At 48.2% G+C, this 23,126-nt stretch overlaps 5 protein-coding genes across 5 annotated transcripts; 3 read left to right on the top strand and 2 right to left on the bottom strand.

The window, feature by feature from the left end:
- Positions 1-1,318: 1,318 nt before the first annotated feature.
- Positions 1,319-3,766, bottom strand: N7537_007587 (uncharacterized protein; the record flags this gene model as incomplete). The annotated part of the gene is made up of 1 exon (XM_056898642.1): positions 1,319-3,766. The coding sequence occupies one exon, from the start codon at positions 3,764-3,766 to the stop codon at positions 1,319-1,321; it is 2,448 nt and encodes an 815-aa protein (XP_056750718.1).
- A 1,321-nt stretch (positions 3,767-5,087) lies between these two features.
- Positions 5,088-9,899, top strand: N7537_007586 (putative ABC multidrug transporter; the record flags this gene model as incomplete). Its single annotated transcript, XM_056898641.1, has 5 exons — positions 5,088-6,185; positions 6,238-7,770; positions 7,884-8,828; positions 8,899-9,132; positions 9,252-9,899. The coding sequence occupies 5 exons, from the start codon at positions 5,088-5,090 to the stop codon at positions 9,897-9,899; spliced, it is 4,458 nt and encodes a 1,485-aa protein (XP_056750717.1).
- An 814-nt stretch (positions 9,900-10,713) lies between these two features.
- Positions 10,714-12,943, top strand: N7537_007585 (RNA polymerase II mediator complex middle subunit MED1; the record flags this gene model as incomplete). The annotated part of the gene is made up of 2 exons (XM_056898640.1): positions 10,714-12,222; positions 12,269-12,943. 2 exons carry the CDS (start codon positions 10,714-10,716, stop codon positions 12,941-12,943), a joined length of 2,184 nt encoding a protein of 727 aa, XP_056750716.1.
- Positions 12,944-17,468: 4,525 nt separating this feature from the next.
- On the top strand, positions 17,469-18,984 carry glnA (glutamate--ammonia ligase; the record flags this gene model as incomplete). Its single annotated transcript, XM_056898639.1, has 5 exons — positions 17,469-17,471; positions 17,531-17,569; positions 17,656-17,748; positions 17,972-18,476; positions 18,545-18,984. 5 exons carry the CDS (start codon positions 17,469-17,471, stop codon positions 18,982-18,984), a joined length of 1,080 nt encoding a protein of 359 aa, XP_056750715.1.
- Positions 18,985-19,881: 897 nt separating this feature from the next.
- N7537_007583 (putative MFS transporter) lies at positions 19,882-21,742 on the bottom strand (the record flags this gene model as incomplete). Its single annotated transcript, XM_056898638.1, has 4 exons — positions 19,882-20,460; positions 20,559-21,153; positions 21,220-21,531; positions 21,588-21,742. The coding sequence occupies 4 exons, from the start codon at positions 21,740-21,742 to the stop codon at positions 19,882-19,884; spliced, it is 1,641 nt and encodes a 546-aa protein (XP_056750714.1).
- Between the last annotated feature and the right edge of the window lie 1,384 nt (positions 21,743-23,126).

Raw genomic sequence — 23,126 nt, 5'->3', positions numbered from 1 at the left:
CCAATCACAGCAAGGTACCATGACGTGAGTTTGTATTTTATGATGTATTTTCATGAGGTTACGTCAATTTGGTTGTAGTAATAAGATAATTGGTAAATCTCATGCATATACGAGAGCAACGCCACACCCTGGTTAGTACATACCATTCCACCTGCACACCCAAGGATCTCCGATGTAGACCTCCGCAAAGCCCATCTCGGCGCTGATAAATCGGGCCCTGTAATCGCTGTATTACAACCTTCCACGGATCGTATAGAGTTCAAACTTAGAAAATCAAATTATGAAAACTATGTAAGTATATATTTCAATTCTAAGCGAAATCCGACCGGTAAAGTTGAGATATCGCGGAAAGGGTGAAAATTGATATTTTGATATTAGATACATATCTAAGATGTATAAATACTACTACTTTATAGGTAAGCATCTGTAATTTTAAAATGATCTAAATCAACGCGTTTTCTCGCGTTTTTAAACGTGATATAGAAATATAACTAGTAACTGGTGCTAAATAGTTTCAATTAATAAAATATGACCTTAAAAATTATAGTTAGGAACGGTGCGAAACGTAGGGTAATTAAATTCCTTCCTAAAGAAGGGGTTCAACTTTGCTTAGTATCTCAATTTCTCGGCATGTTTACACTATTTGGGCCCATAGCCCATCGGTGGGCCGACTCGGGCCCAAAACCCGGCCCATCTGCGGGTTGGGCCCGGGTTGGGCTTTGGGCTTTGTGGGCTCTGCGGAGGTCTACTCCGATGTAGTTTCTCTATTGATCATTGTTGATCATTATGCCATTTTTAAAGTAGGCACAGAATTGGGCAATAACTTATAAAGTACCTAGATCTACCAAATTACACTCCTGCCTTATTAGGACAAGCCTTGTGCTGCTTCCATCTGTCGCCTGAAGGGCCTACGGGGACCGATCTAGGAAATGCAACTACTAGACCGCCTTTATATTCTTCCTGTTTTGCTGATCGGATTATACAAGATCTACCATACAAACTATACAAACTATCATACTATGTTGGATATGGGCTGCAGATAAACTTTCAGCGCTAGACAGTGATTCAAAGATAAAAAGCCCCGCCCCGGGCGGAAACTAAGGCGGGAGATCCCGTGATACCGAACTTTATTATTAACCTATCTGGCCTACATATGTCGACCTTTCTATTAAATGTCCCTACATCTCCAGGAGAAGCAGCAGCAGCAGCAGCAGCAGCAGCATAGCAGTATAAACAAACCCAAAAAGAAGTTTTAAGCGGGACTCTCAGATAGTGCCATATCAGGTTTAGGCGCCTACACACAGGCTCCGTGAGTGATCTATTGTACGAGCCTCTCAGAGTGCGCGTTAGCCCCTGGTAACTGGACATTCCCATACTCCAGTAAAGCTCTGCGGGACAATCCCGAGGCTAGACGGCGTAGTCGGTCTCGGTGAAGCTTGCCCGAAGTTGTCGTCGGGATTCGGTTGACAACCACAATGATATCTGGAACCATGACTGTAGGAAGTACTTCTTTCAGAACGGAAAGAACATTGGTTGCCTTTTCTTGACTCTCGATCGTCGAGGAAGCAAATATTTCATGATTTTCGTTTTGCATATCGCACTGTGGGGACTCCGTATAGACGAAGCCGACCAACATAGCGCCGTTATGACCGATGTCATCTGATGGAATGATAACATCCACAGCCACACGAGCCGCCGTGGGATACTGTCGCGCGAGATGCCTTTCAATGTTCGTAAGGTCCATGCGCTGCCCTCGGATCTTTACTTCAGTTACATCCTTCCGGCGAATGTACTCAAGTGTCCCGTTGGCAGAGTAACGAACAAGGTCCCCTGTTTTCAAGCAGCGATAATCATGTGGTGCCATGGGTCGAATCTGCATGAGCCATGAAGGGGCCGGAATGTAATTTTGGGCAGTACGAGCCGGATCATTGAGATAACCCCGTCCTAGACTGGGACCTTCTAGTAGCAGTTCACCTACTCCGCCAGGCGGTACCAGGTCCTCAACATTGTCGGTGTCTACAATCCAGGCATTCCATGTATGAGTTGGCACTCCGATCTCCCGGTAGTTTGAGTTTGGCTTAGTCAAATCGGCAAGCAAGGAGAATGCTGCAGTCTCCGCCAATCCATACATGCATTTCAATTGCACTCGTCCTTGCCATTTCTCTAGATCGAGGGGGCTTGGCGCCTCTCCAGCTAGAACCACAACTTGGAGTGAGGGGACATGGTTGGGATCTAGGAGACGAGATGCAGCAGGGGTCAAGGTGATAAAATTGGCGTTCAACTTCCGAATCGCTTCCGCTGTATCATTCCCTGGGCCCAACTCCGAAGCTATACACAAACAAGCCCCATGAATCATGGCCCCAAGGTACTCAGCAACGCAAGCACCAAATGCATGGGAGCCAAACTGCAAGACGCGAGATGATGATGAAAGCATGAGTTGAGTGGCAGTCGGTTCTGCCCAGGCAGTGCATACCGCTGCATGGTCTATGATGACGAGCTTAGGATCCCCGCTGGACCCGGAGGTAAAAAGACCATGGCATGCATCCGATGGTTGTACGTCAGCGCACTGAAGATGTGTATCGTTTCCCTCATCATCAGCCAGCAGCAGGTTGTCTCCCACAACGAGAACGGGTAAACCTAGCAATCTCGCGCGATCATTTTGATGGCCCGATGTCAAAACAATCGGGGCTTCGATCTTTGCGCAAATCTGTTTCACATACTCGTCCGTGAACGAGATGTCCATAAGGAGAAACGCGCCCCCCGCCCTCAAGATTCCGAGGATGACTACTGAAATCCACACAGATCTCTCCATCAAAACAGGTACTATTTTGTCAGGCTGTATCACATTGAGCTTTGTGAGCTGTGTTGCAAGGCGAAATGATAACTGATCAAGCTCATGGTAGGTCAAATGGCCATCCCAAGCAGCGATAGCTGGTTCCGATGGGCGAGATTGGCATTGCGAGACGATGAGATCATGTACACGGGCATGGATCGATAGAGGAGGTGGTTGGACTCCCCTCTCCATCAGGTCGGCCAAGCCTTGGGGACTGACAGACCGGAGATCGCCAACAAGAGTGCTCCGAGAGCAACGACTAAGAGCAGTCCGGAAAGAATGGGCCAGCTGGTGTAACATCATGCGTGTAGTTTCAACGGAGACTGCAGAAGGATCCACTAGGGCCTCCACATCTACACCGTTTGTTCGGATCTCACAATTGATCACAAGAGGCACTTTGCGCGCTTCGATGCTTTGGGAGGCACCAGAATCCTTTGGTTGCCCTTGTCTGATGTTGAGTATGTTCATGAACTGACACCCTCCTGCTATATCTCCACCGAGGGTTGACAATTCTGGAGTTGAGGATACACCGAACGTAGACCGGTCCATGATCTTAGCTTCGATGTCGTTAAGCGCGTTCACCGCTAATTGCTGAGGGTCGACTAACAGCCGCAAAGGCAATACTGGTGTGTTGGAAAAATCATTGCTTTCTGATTCAAGTCCGAGACCGAAAACAACGTCGTCATTCCCGGTGTACCGAGAGAGAACGAGGCCCCATGCTAGGGCCAAGGCCGCCCCAGCCGAGACAGGATCAAGCTCGCCACATGCGAGATCAATATTCTCTGTGAGTATTTTGAGAGCCGATTGCTTGTATCGCGAAGAGACAATAGGGAATATCGTTGCAGAAAAGTCCTTGAATTCACGTCGCCAAAACTGTTCGCTCCGATCGAGCATATTCCCGGTTGATGTGGTCTGGCTTCCATTGACTGCCATATTGAAAGTCGGGCGAGAAATAATTTAGATTTCTGTACACGCAACAAGATTCACTCGCGGGGAAGCTGATAGAATGGCTTGGTATGTATTTCATCCAGGTAGGTGGTTGGAGATAGAGTAAGTGGTTGGGTGTTTGACCCTGTAAAGCTTTGGGAGTAAAGGCACAAGTTGGGCCAAGATTCATCAGATTCATTAGATTCATCAGATGCAGATCTGCAGAGTACATGCATTCCACAGGGCCACGGAACAGCCTTGAGATTGATCTGCTGTATGACAACATTCATACATCTTGTAAGGTAACAGATCCTGCATACCCCGAAAGAATCCTGCGAAATAATGAGAAGTAGTCTAATATTTTGTGTGACGTCGAGTGTTTTTGGGCTATGCATGGTACCAATTAAGCACCTTATCTTGTACAAAACATAAGATGTGCCTATATCGTGCTATAATTATGTAGAATAATGCAAGGATATAAAAGAGTTATGCATGCCCTAGCTCTATACTCAAGATCATAGCGTTTCGCCGACTTCCAAGGTTTACTCGGACGGCCCGGCCCATGGCTACCGAACTTTCAAGTAGTATTTTTTTCGTAAATTATATTTGCAATAAGTAGGAACCCTGGAGATAAACATATAAGAATCTAATGATCATCTATCAGAAACCAAGCCATAAATCTACCATACATTGAATCTGGTTGGATAAGGGGAACGCTTGTGAGGTCCACCTATGTACGGTTACACAGCATAAATAATTTATTATTAATCATTTTCTTAGAGAATAGCTGAGGCTCCATTATTACTGGTCATTGGTGATCGGAACACATCCCTGGTGGCGCGGCTTCGGCGGCCTGCGATCTTTAGTTGCCCAGGCGCCGACCTAAAAATGACAGATGAGCCTATCATCTTCTAAATCGTCTGCTTATGCATCTTGGCATAAGGTATGTCACCCTCTGCTGAGATCGGCTGCTTGATCCACGCGTCTGCTACCTATCGGGAGGGCCAATGATTCCGTCTGTTATTTACCCCAGCCGAAGAACACAATGCAGCAGCAATAAAAGTCAGGGCATGAATGCAACACTAGCGCAGGTTCGATCAGTAAGGGGCGATGCGCAGTACTCGGCATTAAACTTTATACTCTTTCGGTATTAGCCCCTTCTTCTTTCGGTTCCAAATATCTCAGCGTAGAGCGAGTCTTATGTTATGCATCCTCTGTTTTTGATCGTCCTACTTGTAAAGTGAGACCGACATTCGAGGTTTGGGCAAGCAGGTTTCATGATAAATTAAGTCTAAATTGACCCTGAGGTTCCCTGCGAGTTATCAGAATGCCAACAGCTGGAGAGGTGATTGGACTTGACGGAAGGCCACGACGGTGGTCATCAAGGTCAGGCTTCCAGCCTTTGAATGGATCATCTGGTTCCACCGATAGGATATCCGACGAACCCACCACCTCGGGAGAGGTTGACGAGAAAGAAATTTTGAGAAAGCAGCAGGTCGCTCAGCTGGCCCGCAGTTTCTCTGTTCAATCAGGTCAACTAAAGCCTCAGTTGCGACAGGATGGTGCGCGCGAATCCAACCTTGATCCTAGTAGCCCCGACTTCAACGCGAAGCTATGGGCAAAGGAATTCTACAACGCACGACACGCCACAGAGGGTAGCACCTCGCGCCGAGTTGTGGGCTTTGCGGCCAGGGACCTGGACGTTGGTGGCTATGGCATCGGAGTCGACTATCAGATGAGTGTGGGGAATGCCCCTATGAAGCTGCTAAAGGCAGTCGGTGACTTCGTCCGAAAGCACACAGCACAGGGACAGAAAGTCAAGATCCTCCGCGACGTTAATGCGTTGGTTCTCCCCGGCGAGCAGTTGTGTGTATTGGGTCCACCAGGATCAGGTTGTTCAACATTTTTGAAGACAATCAGCGGCAATACGTACGGGCTCAACGTCGGACGGAATTCTCATTTGAACTATCATGGTATCACTGCGAAGCAGATGGACAACGAATTCCGCGGAGAGGCTGTCTATACCGCAGAACTGGACCACCACTTTCCGACACTCACAGTTGGTGATACGCTCTACTTTGCAGCCCTTGCTCGCGCTCCTCGCACAATCCCCAGTGGCATGAGCCGCGAGGCTTACGCTCGTCACCAGCGCGACGTCATCATGGCCATGTTTGGGATTAGCCACACAATCAATACCAAGGTTGGCAACGACTTTGTGCGTGGTGTCAGTGGGGGTGAAAGGAAACGGGTGACCATTGCAGAGGCAGCCTTGAGCTACGCCCCGCTCCAATGCTGGGACAACAGTACCCGCGGCTTGGATAGTGCTAATGCCGTGGAGTTTTGCAAAACTTTGCGGATGCAGAGTGATGTCTTCGGTATTGCCTCATGTGTTGCAATCTACCAGGCGCCACAGGCCGCCTACGAGGTAAGGGATACATGGTGGTTACCTTTCTTCAACCTATACTAATTAACTCTAGTGTTTTGACAAAGTGACTGTCTTCTATGAAGGCAGACAGATCTACTTCGGTATGGCTTCCAGGGCAAAACAGTACTTCGAAAACCTTGGATTTGAATGCCCGGAAGCCCAAACAACTCCTGATTTCTTAACTTCGATGACCAGCCCTGTCGAACGCATTGTTCGCGATGGGATGAGCAATGCGGTGCCCCATACCCCGGACGAATTCGCAGAATGTTGGAAGAATAGCAATGAGCACAGAGAGCTCCTGTTGAAGATCGAGGAATTCAATACCCAGCATCCATGCCACGGCGATGATTCAAAGGAGTTTGCCCTGTCGCTGAAGAACGACAAGTCACGTTGGCAGCGCGAGAAGTCACCATACACGATCTCATATTGGGCCCAGATTCGATTGTGCCTATGGCGAGGCATGCTACAAACCAAAAATGAGATTGGCGTTCCCATCTCCACGCTCGTAATCAACATTGTGCAAATCTTGCTTGTCTCCAGTCTTTACTACAATATGCCAAACAACACTTCCACCTTCTTTCTTCGCGGCTCATTTATCTTCATCATGATTCTTCTGAACACTTTCACTTCCATGCTTGAAATCATCACTCTCTACGCAAAACGTGATATTGTGGAGAAACACAGTCGGTACGCGTTTTACCATCCCAGCGCCGAGGCGCTTGCGGCGATGGTAACCAACATACCCTATAAAATCGCCCTCTCTATCTGCATGAATGTGACCGGCTATTTTATGGCCAATCTTCGGCGCGAGCCTGGTCCATTCTTCTTTTACTTGCTAGTCTCATTCACTTGTATGATGTGTCTCTCGATGGCATTCCGGCTGTTAGGCTCTATCACCAAGACCCTGGAGCAGGCCATGGTTCCAGCATCAGTCGTCATCATCGGACTTACGCTATACACTGGGTTTGCCATACCAGTGTCCTACATGCGTGGCTGGGCATCATGGATTCGATGGATCAATCCTGTATTTTACGCATTCGAAGCATTGATGACGAACGAGTTCCATGGACGAGAGTTTCCATGCGCTGAGTTCGTGCCGTCTGGATCCGGTTATGAGCATATCCCTCCGTTCCAACAGACATGCACAGCACATGGAGCAGTTGCTGGTTCCGGCACAGTTAGCGGCGCAGCGTTCTACCAGAGTTCCTACGGTTATTCATATGCACACCGCTGGCGAAATGAGGGCATTCTCATCGCATTCACGGTTCTGTTTGCTGTTATCCACCTTTGGATCTCTGACGTTATTAGCGCCGAGCGCTCGAAAGGCGAGGTGCTGGTATTCCAACGGAGCAAGTTGGCCAAAACGAATGCGAAGCCTCAGAAAACCGACGAGGAGCATCTGGGATCAGAGCTAGTTTCATATGGAGTAACCAACGATTCCGAATCGAAAGGCAACGTTGAAAAGCAACAGTCTGTGTTCCATTGGGAAAATGTTTGCTACGACGTCCAGATCAAAGGCGAAACTCGACGGATTTTAGACAACGTTGATGGATGGATTCAGCCGGGAACGTTGACTGCACTCATGGTAAGTGTTGGATCCCCACCTACATCATCCCTAGCGAGAGAACCGGAGAAGCTCATCATCAATCAAAACATATGGTTATATGGAATGAATACTAACAGGGGAAATTGTATTAGGGAGTTTCCGGAGCCGGAAAAACCACGCTTCTAGACGTTCTCGCCAACCGGGTCACAACAGGCGTCATCACAGGGGACATGCTTGTAGATGGCCGCAATCGTGATGAGTCGTTCCAGCGGCAAACAGGCTACGCCCAGCAGCAAGATCTCCATCTGCACACCTCCACTGTGCGTGAAGCATTAGTGTTCAGTGCTCTCCTTCGCCAGCCGCCAAATTATACACACAAAGAGAAGCTGGATTATGTGGAACAGGTTATTGGCTTGCTGAGTATGGAGGAGTATTCTGACGCTGTTGTCGGCGTGCCTGGGGAGGGACTCAACGTCGAACAACGAAAGCGCTTGACAATTGGAGTTGAGCTTGTCGCACGTCCCAAGTTGCTTATTTTCCTCGACGAACCCACGTCGGGCCTGGACAGTCAGACTTCATGGTCCATTTGCAACCTGATGGAGAAGCTAACTCGGAACGGACAAGCGATTCTCTGTACCATTCACCAACCGTCAGCGATGCTTTTCCAGCGTTTCGATCGATTACTCCTCTTGGCAAAAGGTGGTAGAACTGTTTATTTTGGAGAAATTGGCCATAATTCGACGACCCTCATGGACTACTTCACCCGCAATGGTGGAGAGCCCTGTCCAGCGACGGCTAATCCCGCCGAGCATATGTTGAAAATCATTGGAGCCGCCCCTGGAGCACATACTGAGATCGACTGGCCTACCACTTGGCGCGAAAGCCCAGAATACCAGAATGTTGCAAAGGAGCTTGTCAAGCTGAGAGAGCTCGCCCATGACCCTTCGGCTATAGCAAAGACGCACGACTCTTCCAGTTACCAAGAGTTCTCCGCGCCGATGACCACACAATTAATGGTGGTTGGGTGTCGTGTGTTTCAACAGTACTGGCGTTCGCCTGGATATATCTACTCCAAAGCGCAGCTCGCCATCTTGTCGGTAGGTCCCACGCCACTTTCTACGCCCTATCCAAAACAGATGCAAAGCTAACCTAACTGACCTGTCGTAGGCATTGTTTATTGGATTTTCCTTCTTCATGGAAGAAAGTACTTACCAAGGGCTGCAAAATCAGATGTTCGGCGTTTTCATCATCTTGCTCGTCCTGGTGCAGATGATATTCCAGACGCTTCCCGCCTTCGTCACTCAGCGGACATTGTATGAAGCCCGTGAGCGTCAGTCAAAAACATATTCTTGGCAGGCCTTCATTTTGACCAACATGTTCGTTGAGGTGATGTGGTATATGGTAAGTGTGGCCGAGTAGCCCTTCTCTCTCTCTGTCTCTCTCTCTCTCGCAATACATCATTTTCGGTCTTTCTTTCCTCCACCTAATACCAATACTAACATGCAATACTGTACCCTTAGTTCCTGTCCATCTTCACCTTCGCGTGCTGGTATTACCCTCTCGGCTGCTATCGGAACGCCGAGATAACCGACTCATTGCATTCACGCAGCACTCTCATCTTCCTACTGATCTGGGTCACCTTCATCTGGGCCAGCACGTTCGGACATATGATGATCTCGGGTCTTGGTGCCGTTGAAGTTGCCTCCACTCTTTCCACTTTCCTCGTTTTCATTTGTTACTGCGTCTGCGGTTTACTCGTTCCACCATCTGCACTGCCACACTTCTGGGGTTGGGTATACCGCGCCAACCCCTTGACATACCTCGTCACCGGATTCCTTTCAACCGCTCTTGCCAAGGCACCCATGCACTGCGCTGATAACGAATACCTATCATTCATTGCGCCGCCAAATCAGAGCTGCGCTCAGTACATGCACGACTATATCAACGACAACGGCGGTGCCCTCGTCAATTCTGGCGCAATTGGCAACGGCGAAGACTGCCTGTACTGCCAATTCACCGAAACAGATCAGTTCCTTGCAAATCTCGGGGTTGATTACTCCCAGCGATGGATGGCCTTTGGAGTGCTGTGGGCGTATGTTGCTTTCAACATTTTCATGGCGGTTTTCCTCTATTGGCTTCTCCGTGTGCCGAAGAAGAGCAAGCGCTAGGGAGCGCATCACTGTGTTTGTATGTGGGAGTGTATGCCCGGGTATCAGTTGTTACCAAGAAGCATTCTTGGAGGGTTGCATAAAAAGATGCAAAATCGGGACAGTGGCTTTCTGGTGCTCACACCTGTAAAGCTATTTGGTGGAATAGGTGGTTTGTTAATTGCTATGGATCCCTGTAGACATCGAGAATAATCATCACCAAATCTCGAATGTCTAGGGTGAGGAGGCTCACATCTTGTTTTGGATACATTATCCTGTTTCTTTAAACTTATAATTTGCGTTAGTTTTCATAGTTATAGAAATAGACTTCGTACGTTTCTGGTCCACATTTACTCAACCGCAGAGATATGACGATAAAGACAAACAGTGTAAACACACGTGATCATGTCTTTCGACGGAGCTGTCTGTTTGGAATGTTCCCCGAGAAATCAATCGTGCTTGTTAATTGCAGTGTTCATGGGAACGGGGGAGCTTCGGATGCGTTATGATACTTGATCTGTACAATCATTTGACGGTTTTTTCTTCGTGCACCCACTAAACTGGCACTTGCGCCGGTGAGAATTGAGTTGCATTGAAAGATACCCGGCTTCCTTGCGTTCTGTGCTTCAATACTTTTCTATGATACCCAAGTTTTTTCTCACAGATTTGACTATCCTCTAATCTTCAATAACTCTTTGCACCCCGCTCTGGCCATTCCTTTCATTTTATCATGGCGACTCCATCAGCCAAACCTGGCGCAACACCAACCCATCTCTCCTCTCCCCATCCATCCTCCGCCCCTCTCTCTCGATCTCTCGCCCATAAATCGCCTTCAATGAGAACGCCAACAGGCTCAGGACCTGCCCATGCGCATCACACAAGTGCCTCATCCCATCAATACGCTACCCCTCTCGCCGTGCCTAGCGGGGTCGACGACACTGTCAATTTCAGTTCTCCTTCGGCCCTCTTGGCGCTTGGTGGGTATACTGGCATCAGTCCTTCTCCTGCGGTGCATGATGGCCTTGTTGGTGGGGGTATGAATGAGAGCGACATCCAAAACCTCGGCATGCAGGGAATCAAGCTCGGAGTCGCGCGCGACAACGACGAAGAGCAGAGACATCGTGTTGAGGAGGTCGTTCAGCTTCTACGGGCCCGAGTATCTGGTAGAGGAGTTTCACGCGAAAGCGTGGAACGGCTGAGTCGACTGGAGGATTTTGAGTCCATTTGGCAGGACGATAATCTCAACATCGCCGGTAACTTCGTCGATCTTGAGATCGATTTCTACCCTGGCCAGGATGTCGTCAAAGATGTCAGTCTGCGATATGCCACGCCTGAATACACGGAAGGTGTGCGGCGCGAGGAGGCTACGGCGGTATTGAAACGTACGCTCGCCCAGTCCCCGGAAGACGCCGAATGCGGGAAATGGAGGTCACTCCTAGAGTTCCACGAAAATCTACAATGGCTTGCAAAACTTGACAAACTCAGCCAAGAGGTTAATTGCTTTGAGGCGTTGGAGAATCTTGAAGAGAACTTCAGGCGAATCTGGGTGGAAGAAAGCAAGAATGGGAAACACGGCGGCGAGTATCAGCATCTTTGCGCAGGTGTCCTCGGACGTCCTACCATGCATAAGGGGACTCGAATCGGGCTCGGCTTGGAATATTGGGTTGAGCAAGCCAAAGTCCTGGATGCGAAGCAAAGCCTATCATCTCCGGATGCCATGGAGATTGACCCGCAACATGATGAAGGCTCAAAGGGCGATTTGGACGACCAAAGCAGATCATGGACTGTCATGATCGAATGCGAAGAGGGCTATCCGTCACTGCGCATTTCAAAGGAATGGGTTGGGAGTGAAGTTTTTACTGCGGGTGAAAGCACTGAATTGCTTCCATCAAATGGTGCTGCTGGGTCTGTGAACTGGCTTGAACCTCCACAGACCACGCGGTTAACCCATGGCAACCATGACCCCATGGCGTTGGACTCTAGCATGCTGGAATCATCGCCACCCAACCGCCGGTTCGTCGGTAAACTTGAGCCTGCACTCGACGTTCCTATTCTTGCAGCCTCCGAGATCTATCGTCAGCTTGGTATGCAGCTACCACAAGAGTTTAAGATGATCACATACGATGCGCTGTTAGTATCGGAATCTTCAGCGTTGGCGTCGCCGGTTTCATCCCCTCGAATTGGCCGTAGAAAGCGCCGGGTGTCAGTGCATGCTGTTGACTCAAAGGGCGAGCAATATACGAATCAACATAACTACACTTTCCAATCCTTTGAGTCCATTACCGGTTGCACCATCCACGACCTACCCTTCTCCCACCCCCGGCAGCTCGCAGATATCCTTCCGGTATGTGTGTTTTTGCCCGATGTTGTCTTCCACTAACTCGGTTTAGATCCTGCGGCAGTATGCCGTGTTGGCCAATTTGATTCGGAAGACGTTCCATCTTCCTTCCAAGGACCAAACCAACCCAACCGAGTCTTCAAACGCAGCCCCCCAAAATACCCGCGCTTCTCCTGTCCAGACCCCAGACCTCTTCGCTGGCCACGACGGGCCCATAATTTTGAACAACGATGATCCGAACGAGGAGAGGTTGAATCTGCTGCTAGGTCTGAGTAGCTCGGATGATAGTAAGAATGACTCTGGAGTTGGAATTTCAACCCCCTCCAGTGGAGGAAAGAGTCCCAACCAACTGTCCGTGGACGACGTCAAAGTGGATGTGACATTGCGTATCCAACTCGGTCAGGCGCCTGCTCTCATGTTACTCATCACAGACCAAAAGAACTACAACGAGAGCCGCCCCGATACCACTCGATCCATTCAAACCCCAAGACAAATTGCGATTTGCTTTGAAGTCGGGCTGAACGGGCAGATCTCAGTTGTAGAGACTGCTGGGTTAGTGGACGGTGAAGCAGGTGGCGACACTGAAATGCAGGGTATGGATAACCTTGATTCAGAGCTCCAGGATGTACAAAAGAAGATTGCCAGAGTGCTCGAGGTCTCGCAAGACTTAAGCATCTTGGTTGAGTGGGTATTGCGTTGGATGCAACAGCGGGCTGGCAATGGGTGAGATCCAGTGGCACTGAGATACAAAATTCTTGTATTCCCAGGCCAAGGCAATTCCTAGTCTCGCAATTTCTCTTGACTCACGCTTGACATTGATATGCAACCCGCTACAATGCAGTTGTACAGTGGTCGCAATGTACACTACAGTTAGTGTAGGACCTTGCTAGCTGAAGTAACAGTTAGCGCTCGGGGCACTCCACCATCCAAGCTGCCCCAGGACTCTTCTGCCACACGACTCATATAATGTATGGGCTACTAGTTGGCTAGTCTATCACCAGTTTCTACTCAATTGAGACCTGAATATCTAAATTCTAGATAAGCTCAAGAAAGTACTGGATCACATAATGTGACTGGGGATACATAGTTACATTTATCAACATCATTGATTTAATAAGTTGGAGCTTCCACAAGATCACCCAGGTTTTCTAGCTTCGTGTATTGGTAGACGAAGTCACTAGGGTGGAGGGAGCCTCAAGCTCACCACTATTGGAATCAGCATGCTACGCTGCGCGTTGGAATTTCCCGAATAAGCTTCTTGACGTGACTCGCAAGATCTGCTTCAGCTTAGCGGATTCCACATTCACCACTCACCTCAAACTTTCATGTTTTGATGTAAGATAATGTTTCTTTTCTTCTATACCCACAACATACCTTGAAAGGATCTTTCAAAAATAACGCAGATCTCTCATATGGACGCATCTAGGTACCTATGCATGTAGGTGTACCTAAGCAAAATGTGGCAGTCTGTTTCAAGAGTCGATCAGATAAGTCTAGGCCCTAAATATGATGCGGGGTTCGTGGACCTAGGCCATTGTGCGTCACTTCCAAGTTTTAGATGGATGCATACTTCCGGGCATAGGCTGTTACTTGGAACATGAAAATATAGATCGGGTGGAAATAGGGCAGGTTACACTAGACCGACGTTGGCTGGATGACGTGAGTGAATACGGAGTACCCAGATGTACCTAGATGAACCAGTGCCGTTGTATCTGTATCTGTATTTTTAATAGAGTTGGGCGTCAATAATAAGAGCCTGTGCCGATCACGTTATACATTGTTGTATGGACTAGACGCATTGGCTGTCTTTGTTTTCTCAAGTCGACCGAAGGCCCAGACGTGGTGTAACTTAGACCTGTACAATGAATGAGGCATTAGATCTCAAATTTTCTCGGTCAACCGATCTGCCATGTGCAAGGGATATCATGCCAGGGCCATTTATTGGCTTATGAGGCATTATTCGAACTTTCGGTCAACTCCACGTCAAAAAGTGAGGGTTTAGCGCCGACCATTTGTGTGATTAACCATAAATGGGCGCTTTTTGAAGGTTTTAACTGAGACCTGGTATGTAGTTATATGGAGCTATCTATGTCATAGTCCGCGACCACCTCTTGGCGATCAACCAGCTTTTCTGTACTTATTATACAACATTTAACTATCCTCATTTTGTTCTTATTTTGTTCTTATGTGGATTTCGGAAGCAAGTTATCTAAGATCTGGATAACTAAATGTAATTACAGGCTGGGCAGGGAGTCCGATGCCAGTATAAAGTCTTGGCATAGGAGCCACTTCTATTCCAAACAGCCTGGTGATCAGTATCGGAAATAGTATTTTGTTGAAGATCAAACTGATCTATGGAGTATCCATGTGTCATGTCGACCCTTCGTTCCGCTTTCGAACATTCCGATGAGGCATTTTCAACATAGTTTCCTATAAAACGCTCAAAATATGTTTGTAGGATAGGATACTCGGCTATTCTAGGTAAGATATGGAACATCTGACCTGATTTAAATCGATCTAGCAAATAAGGAGAAAGCAATTACGTGAATATCAGTTGAATGTGCGATATTCTAGTCAGCGTGGTTTGTCACTGGCGCTAAGAGCCAATGAGAAGGGTGCGATAAGAAAGGGGAAATGTCGATCTATGGGGATTTTGATATTCGATATTTCCCAGGTCGATATTTCATATTATTTCTCTCATATTGTATCATATGGATTTTCTTTGCATTCCATCATAGAGATTTGCATTTTATTCTCACTAAATATGTACGATGTCGTTTATATATAGAGTAACACTACATCACTGGTAGTACCACGCACAGCCCCCCAGACTTGGCTGGTGACTAAGCCCGAATCTAGATGTCTCAGTATCCATGGATGCTATTAATATACCTGCAGTTGAAGGCAAACTCTTCAGATTTAAATATGGCTCCAAGCTAGAACATGACTCTTAAGCTAGATGGGTTTGGTATTGCACTAAAACTATACGGAAACCAAAACCTGGAGAAATAAGGAGCACAGGGCTGAAGATCGGAACCTTAGCCACTCAGTCGCCGTAGATTCCTGAAACTCCCGACATTTGCCAGTCTTCCATTTGCCGGAGAAAATACGGGGGAAGGAGATCTCGTCGCCACTTTATTATTCATTGGAGAATCCCTGACCTAAATCTCCCGAGATGCATCTCTTGTGCACCCATATAAAGAATATTAAACTTCGGTTCTCGAGTGCTCTTACCTAAGAAAACACATCCAAAATCACCCACGGACTCGTGACTCTTGCAATACATAATTGAAATCACACATATGAATAACCGAAATGCCCTGTCGACCTGTAATACTGCATTGATTCTCTTATCCATGGCCGGTGTCGGGGCGGTCCCAGCAGATCGGATCTGATTGGTCTGATTGATGAATCGACGGGGGTTTCGAGAACGTTTTGCCACGGTCCACCCCACTGGCCTGGCTATGACTTGATATCCCAGTCGCGGCGTGGCTGGCTTCTCCAGTAAATGGAGTTTGTGCGGACCTTGTATTACAAAGGTATAGTGGATGTACTCTGTACCGGTCCGGTTCGCGTGATTTAAGTAGCATATGTACTCTGTGGGTACCTGTCCATCTGCAGGAACAAGATATACACAATGATAACGGCGCGTATAGAAGGCACAGGTACGGAGTACGGAGTACTTGGAAAAACAACGACGTTCTAGCCATGTAACATGCCATGCGATAACAAATTGCGCTGTTGTCATTTGGTGATAGCTCCGAGGACTCTCAGGAACGGCGGAATACTTAGCCGTTTGCGTTGTACACCGTACAGTTTTCCATAGCTATTCTCGCGACGCGCGCGTGATTGAAATCGTAAGATTTCTTTTTTAAAAAAACATTTCTATCAATTTAGCGGGCTGAAAGAGTTCACCTAGAATTCACCTTGCTTTTTCGTCTTGAATACACTTCCCCCCCCCCCCAATGCACTTGCAGGATTTGCACCTGATATGCGCTCGGCCCGGGGATCCTGGCGCCAGTTGCTAAGAAGCGTGACCAATGTATCACTATCTGTTTAGCATGAATATTTACATTTGAGGCTGGGAAGATGTGTATCTCAGTGGGATGAATAGATCCCGATAAGACGTGCAGGTGTTTTATTTCGGAGAGAAGACCGGATAAGAACACCAGATCTGGGAAAGGCCATGCGCTATATTCGGCTCTACATATTAACATCCCCTGTAATCCCTGCCTATTCTATATATCTTATCGGTCCAACGGGAGAAGATGGATTGCTCATATCACTGTATTCCATAGAGTTTCATTAACTACAAGGTCAGACCGCTGATTGGGCGCTAGTTAGGGCTATCGCCAGTCAGCACACACACACACACGCAGACTTGGCTGGGTTCGGGTAAGGGGAGCGGTTCTGGTTGACATCTCGAGGATGCGGAGGTGAAAGTCTGGAGAAGAGCTACATTGTACGGGAATACGGAGTAAACGGATAGAATAGAGTGCTAGTCGCATCTTGATTCGACCATAACAAAATCAAGCTGGTATAATAGTAGATCCCTCGGCGAGGACCGGCGAAGGGTGTTGTAAATGATGCGAAGATGATGACGGAAGTTGACGAGTGGCGTTGAATTCGGTAAAAAGTTGAAACTTCAACTTTCACAGGCTACTGCGTTCCCCTCGGCTGTGGAAGAAAAAGAAAAAAAAAGGTCCTTTTGACATATGAGAGTAGTAAATGTTCTATTTCGATATTGAGGCATTAAAAATGTTATATTGAAATGTACTAAAATAGAGTGAGGCCTTTTTTCTTTTTTGGTTTCCCCAACGACAACCGGTTTCAGGAGAGGAATTGCCGACGACGCGCTCAAAATGTATGAGGTACTTTATCGGTACCCCGTATCGGGCCAGAGCTTTACAGTCACAATACAACGCTTAACCTATTTAGGGAGTGGCTGAGCCGCGCCTTCCTGATTTTGCCAAGAAAATCAAAAAATCAAAAATCAAAAAAGGAAAATTCCCAAAAAAGAAAGTCAGTGACTAAATTTAAATTCTTTTTTCTACTAAAAGGTTATCATCCCTCCCTTGCCCCTCCACATCTTTAAAACTCATTCTCTCCTCCTTTGGATTTTCTCATCCATATTCAATTCGCTTTCTTCTTGAGGTCCCTTTCGTGCTTTCCTTCCTTCGGGACTCTTACCAAAAGTTGCTTGATTGCTTGAAAACCCGTTCTAAACCCATAACACATACCCCATATTCATTATGGTACGAGTCATCCCTTCATCTCTTGTGTTGAACCGAGCCTAACCTCTGCTTCTCTACAGGCGTCCGAATCTGCAACTGTCGTCTCCAACACGGGGAATGTGCGTTTGATTCTTGATTTTGGATTTCCACAATGGCCTTCGAGCCAGAGAGGAATGACATATACTGACTTGACATGGGGAAACAGCTCATGAAGTACATGAACCTCGACCAGCGTGGTCGCATTCAGGCTGAATACGTTTGGATTGATTCCAACGGTGGCACTCGCTCCAAGACAAAGGTATGACTCATCTCAATCTGGTCTCCAGGTTCTTATCTCCTGGGCTATACACTTGTGGACTTTGTGGGGCGTGGTTACTGCATGTTCTTATCTGGAATCCCCTCTCGGGCCCTCGATAAGCCCTGTGCACGGGGATTCTTTGATTTAGCAATCAACGCAGCCACCCGCCGTCACGTGAGTTAGTGCTCCTTCAGAACATCTCACTAACTTGAATCGTTCACAGACTCTGTTCAAGCCCGTCACGAGTGTTGATGAGCTTCCTGAGTGGAACTTCGATGGTTCCTCCACCAACCAGGCCCCCGGTGACAACTCCGATGTCTACCTCCGCCCTGTCGCTTACTACCCCGACCCCTTCCGCCAAGGTGACAACATCCTCGTCCTCTGCGAGACCTGGGATGCCGATGGAAGCCCCAACAAGTTCAACTACCGTCACGAAGCCAACCGCCTGATGGAGACCAACGCCGACGAGGGCTTCTGGTTCGGTCTGGAGCAGGAGTACACTCTCCTCGGTACTGATGGATGGCCTTACGGCTGGCCCCGTGGCGGTTTCCCCGGTGCCCAGGGTCCTTACTACTGCGGTGTCGGTACCGGCAAGGTCTACTGCCGTGATATCGTCGAGGCTCACTACCGTGCCTGTCTGTACGCCGGTATCAACATCTCCGGTATCAACGCTGAGGTCATGCCTTCCCAGTGGGAGTACCAGGTCGGCCCCTGCCCCGGTATCGATAGTAAGTTTTGCCAAATTTCTTGACAATGAAATATCTGAAGACTAACGTTTTTTTTTTTTTTTTTTCAGTGGGTGATCACCTCTGGATGTCCCGTTTCCTTCTCCACCGTGTCGCTGAGGAGTTCGGCGTCCGTATCTCCTTCGAGCCCAAGCCCATCAAGGGTGAGTGGAACGGTGCCGGTCTTCACTCCAACGTTTCCACCAAGGCCACTCGCGCCGAGGGTGGTATGAAGGTCATCGAGGCCACCATGAAGAAGTTCGAGGCCCGCCACGTTGAGCACATCGCCGTATACGGTGAGGGTAACGAGGAGCGTCTCACCGGTCGCCACGAGACCGGTAACATCGATAAGTTCTCTTACGGTGTTGCCGACCGTGGTGGCTCCATCCGTATCCCCCGCCAGTGCGCTAAGGACGGCAAGGGTTACTTTGAGGATCGCCGCCCCGCCTCGAACGCTGATCCCTACCAGATCACTGGTATCATCGTCGAGACTATGTGTGGTGGCCTCTAAATGCATAGGAATCATTTGGTCTTAGCGCTCCGATACCCTCGGCGTCAACCTGGGAGTCGGACCAGAGCGGCCTGACTGCGTGAGGGAGTCCCCATAGATGTTCTGTGATCTGCCTTTCTCTCTCTCTTCCTCTTCCTGTCTTTCTTCCCGTGTTCTATCCTTTTACTTTCTCCCGGTTCCAGTGTCCGCTTATTGCGTTACTGCTGGCCCTCCCTCGTTGCACCAGCCGCACTTATTTTTTTTTTTCTGTTTTCTCTCGACTGCCCTTCACAGGGTAATGTGACACGTACAATAGCATAGAATATTCAAGGATGGGAAAACCACACCATCGTTTATCGAGAGATATCATACTGATATCATTCCTCTGGAGAATCGACAATTAATACCAAGTTTAACATTTGCACTGACCCTCACCTTCTTGGAGTAATTTTCGTGTCTGAGTCAACAACAGCACTGCTTGACAATTGAGCCCTCGTACTTTTTGTACATTAGTCCCATTGGTCTTAGCTAGATCGGGTCGACGGGTGTCTCGCCAGATCGTCTTTCGTGCCGTATGGAAGGATCTTGAACTCAATCTAGTATCACATTCTAGTATCCAATCAAGGTCTTCCCTTTTATAGAGCATGGAATGCATGACAGTCTTATATAGCCGAACACGACCAACCTCTCAAGAAGTATGGATGTAGAATACTGTTCATTCATTTGACTAGTTTTTGCCTTACGAAACAGGGTATTCTCCAAAAGCTATCTATGCCCAAAATTAGTTCGTATTCATTCCCTTTTATGCTTCTATCGTTCTATAGAAGTCCACACATCAACGGAAGGAGCAAAATTAGAACTTTTACCGTTCCGCCACGGCCACACCCCCACACACAGACACACAAGTCTACCTGTCAATCACCTTCCCAGCTTCAACCAACGCGTAACACCAGCCCCAAGGCCATGCAACCCACGCTGACGCACCTCCCGCCTCGCAGCCCCGTCAACCGCGCCATCAGCATCATCATCACGATACCTCCCATCAACAAATCGCAACATAACCTCCATCAATGCCGCAGAAAGAATACTCGCCGCCAGAATACCAATCATGACGAGATTACTCTTTCTATACTTCTCGCGACCAGGCGCCTCGTAGTCACTCTTCCAACCAGAATACAGCGCATACGTCGTAAGGATACTGCCCAGATTACCGAGACCGGAGACAACAGCCGACGCAGCAGCTACGCCGACCTCGCCGTGTCGAGGCTGGAATATCTCCGTCGTCCAGGTCATCGTTATCGGGACTGTGGGGCCGAGTCCGAATCCAACGATTAGAAGCCCGCCGTACCGTGGCCAGGGGTTTGCGTCCGTGCCCGCGTAGCTTGTTAGGAGGAGGCCGAGGATTTGGAGGAGGACGGGGATTGAGAAGAAGATTGCGCGGTGGCGGTGGAAGCGGTCGGAGAGGGGGGTTACGAGGAGGATGGCAATTAGGTCCATCTGTAGGAAGGGGACGGGGATGTTAGTGAATGAATGAATGGATGAAAAGAGAGCCAGAAATGGAAAAAGAAAAACAAAAAGAAGGGAAAGAAGCTTACAATCCAGATAGGAGCCGTCAACAGACTCAAGGAAATATCACTCAAAGTCGGATCAATGGCCTTGATAATCACGTTCGCATACAACTGCACGCCGATACCAACACCCACAACACCAAAGTACATAACCAGCAGCGGGTAAAGTCTCCAATCTAAGAACACCGCGAGCAGGTCCCGCATCGTCCATGCGGATGAGTGATAAACACGCTTCAGATCATGGTAATGCACGACGGCATCGGCGCCCTTCAGCGCGGGTGCGGTGGTAGGTACCCAGCGCATCATCAAGGAGCGTTTTGGGGCGGGTTCACCCGGCGGCGTGGGTCTGTCTGGTAACCACCATAGCAGGCCGAAGCCCAGGGCGACGGTGATGACGCCGTAGACGAGGAACATCCATTGGAAGCCGACGAGGCCTTGGGCGCCGTCCATTTTTTGGAAGCCGGCGGAGACGAGGCCGACTACGGCGGCGGAGACCTGGGAGGCCGTGAAGTATTGCCCGATTCGTTTGCCGATGCGTGAGGGCGGGTAGAATAGGGTTAGGTAGTACGTCATGCCGGGCCACATGCCTGCGGTGACGATACCGAGGAGGAGGCGGAGGAGGCTGGGGTTCGTTAGATATTGGACATGGGATATAGGATGGAGAGTTTCGGGGTGGGGTTGAACGTACTAGAAGCTCCATGCTGCCTTCATTGCGGCGAGACAGCTTCCGATTAAGCCTACGCTGATCACGATGCGGCTCATCCAGACGTGGGGGCTTAGACGGGTCATGATTAGGTTTGAGGGGAGATCGAAGATCACATAGCAGACGTAGAACAGGGCTAGACCGGTTGAAATTTCGTGTCGGGTTAGGTTGAGCACGCTTGCGAGGTCGTGGCCGGTGTCTGTGTTCATTGTCTGTGCCAGGCCTACGTTTGAACGGATGGCTGAGCAGAGGAAGTAGAGGACCCAGAATGCGGAGATGATGCGACGGTCCAGTTTTCTGGTGGATGTTAGATTTTGAGATTGAATTGGTTCTCGGAGATAGATGCAATTCACCTGTAGATTCGTTCGATGTTGGCCACGCTGTGGTCCAAGGACTCACTGTCGTCCGAGGACGTCTGGCTTTGAGCTGCTTCTGGCTGCTCGGAGATAGCTTCAACGGCAGGTCGTTTGTCAACGCCGACAGAGGCATGTTGATGTTCGGTGGACATATTGTCGTTTTATTATTATTATTATATGTGTGTATAAACTTTTTATTCGGCCTCTTTGCGGGCAAACAGTCAATCGACTGTACTAAAGCAGTGCTAAAGCAGTGCTAATTGAGTTCTGTGAATTTTAAGTTAGTGGAATTCATTTCGGATATTCCAATTTCCTTTGGAAGAGAATAATTCTTTATTGAGGTCAGGGAGAGAGAGGTACACATACCTTGATGTGAATCTCCGAAAGAAAAAAGAAGATTCCGTTTTCGGATCTGATAAAGAGAGGGGTGTGGATCTTGGCGGAGAAAAACACTGACCCCAATATATAAGGAAGGCTTATCCGATATATAAGGAAAGGATTACAGCCTGCACGGAATCGCGTGACTCATAAGCTCAAACATCCGAGAATTAATGAAATCCCCGTTGAGGTTGAGATTAAGATTGAGGGTTGAGGTTGAGGGAAAATCTTACGGTGTTTTGGCCCCAACGAGCTCTTCACCGAGGATAACCTTAAATCTTTTCCCCCCGAGGCTATCCTTACCTATGGATCTTCGTATGTTGTATGTTCGATATGGGTTATTGTCTCTATGTCTCTATGTCTCTATTTGTATGTATATTTTTACTTTGGATCTGGTCCCTTATAAAGCTATCAGCTGTTAGCTGTCACCTGCGAACAATTGGCCCATATCCAACAGTCAAAATAGTACGCCAAGCAATGAGTCAGAACTACTCTTGGAAACCTTGCAATCGTTACCATTCAAGTTATGTGTTCTCATTATCATCATCATCTTGATCGCCGGTCTCGGGAGTATCACGTGGTCTATCACATATCCGAATCGGGTAATATTAGGGCTCGGGCTAAGAGTGGCATATCTACTAGTAGTATTCTAAAGCAGAGGACAGAAGGCAAGAATCTAAAAGGAATGCATATATGTCATTTATTTACCTACAGCTCGCCAGTTGGGTAGCTCCCAGATTAGATACTCGCAATGTCCGTTTTGTTTTCTTCACGTCACAATTTCATCTACCATTCCCTCTCGTCTTCCATGTGAAAGCTAATCCGTTTTCTCCTGCAAATATGTGCATTAAAGTCTGGAGCTCAGAGGCCTGATCGTTTCTCAATCTTTCATCTTCTTTACCCAGAATCTTCACGTCCATCCACAACGGTCTGTTTTCTTCAAACAATTCTTGTATCTCTGATCTCTAAATGTAGATCCAAAGTCGTATTATTCCACATTACTCTTCCATCAATAACATCTATGAGTATGCCCTGAGACAATTCCCACCGTGCCAGCCGTCTCACTCCTAGTCATCACGCAGACTCCAGTGCCCGACACCACTCACATTGCTGTATCGGACACTCCTACAGTGGTCATTCAGTCATCGACGAATCTCG

Source organism: Penicillium hordei (assembly GCF_028827395.1).
Source record: "Penicillium hordei strain IBT 12815 chromosome Unknown utg000004l_segment0_segment0, whole genome shotgun sequence".
Classification (NCBI taxonomy): Eukaryota; Fungi; Ascomycota; class Eurotiomycetes; order Eurotiales; family Aspergillaceae; genus Penicillium; species Penicillium hordei.
This window is presented reverse-complemented; position numbering and strand designations above follow the sequence as displayed.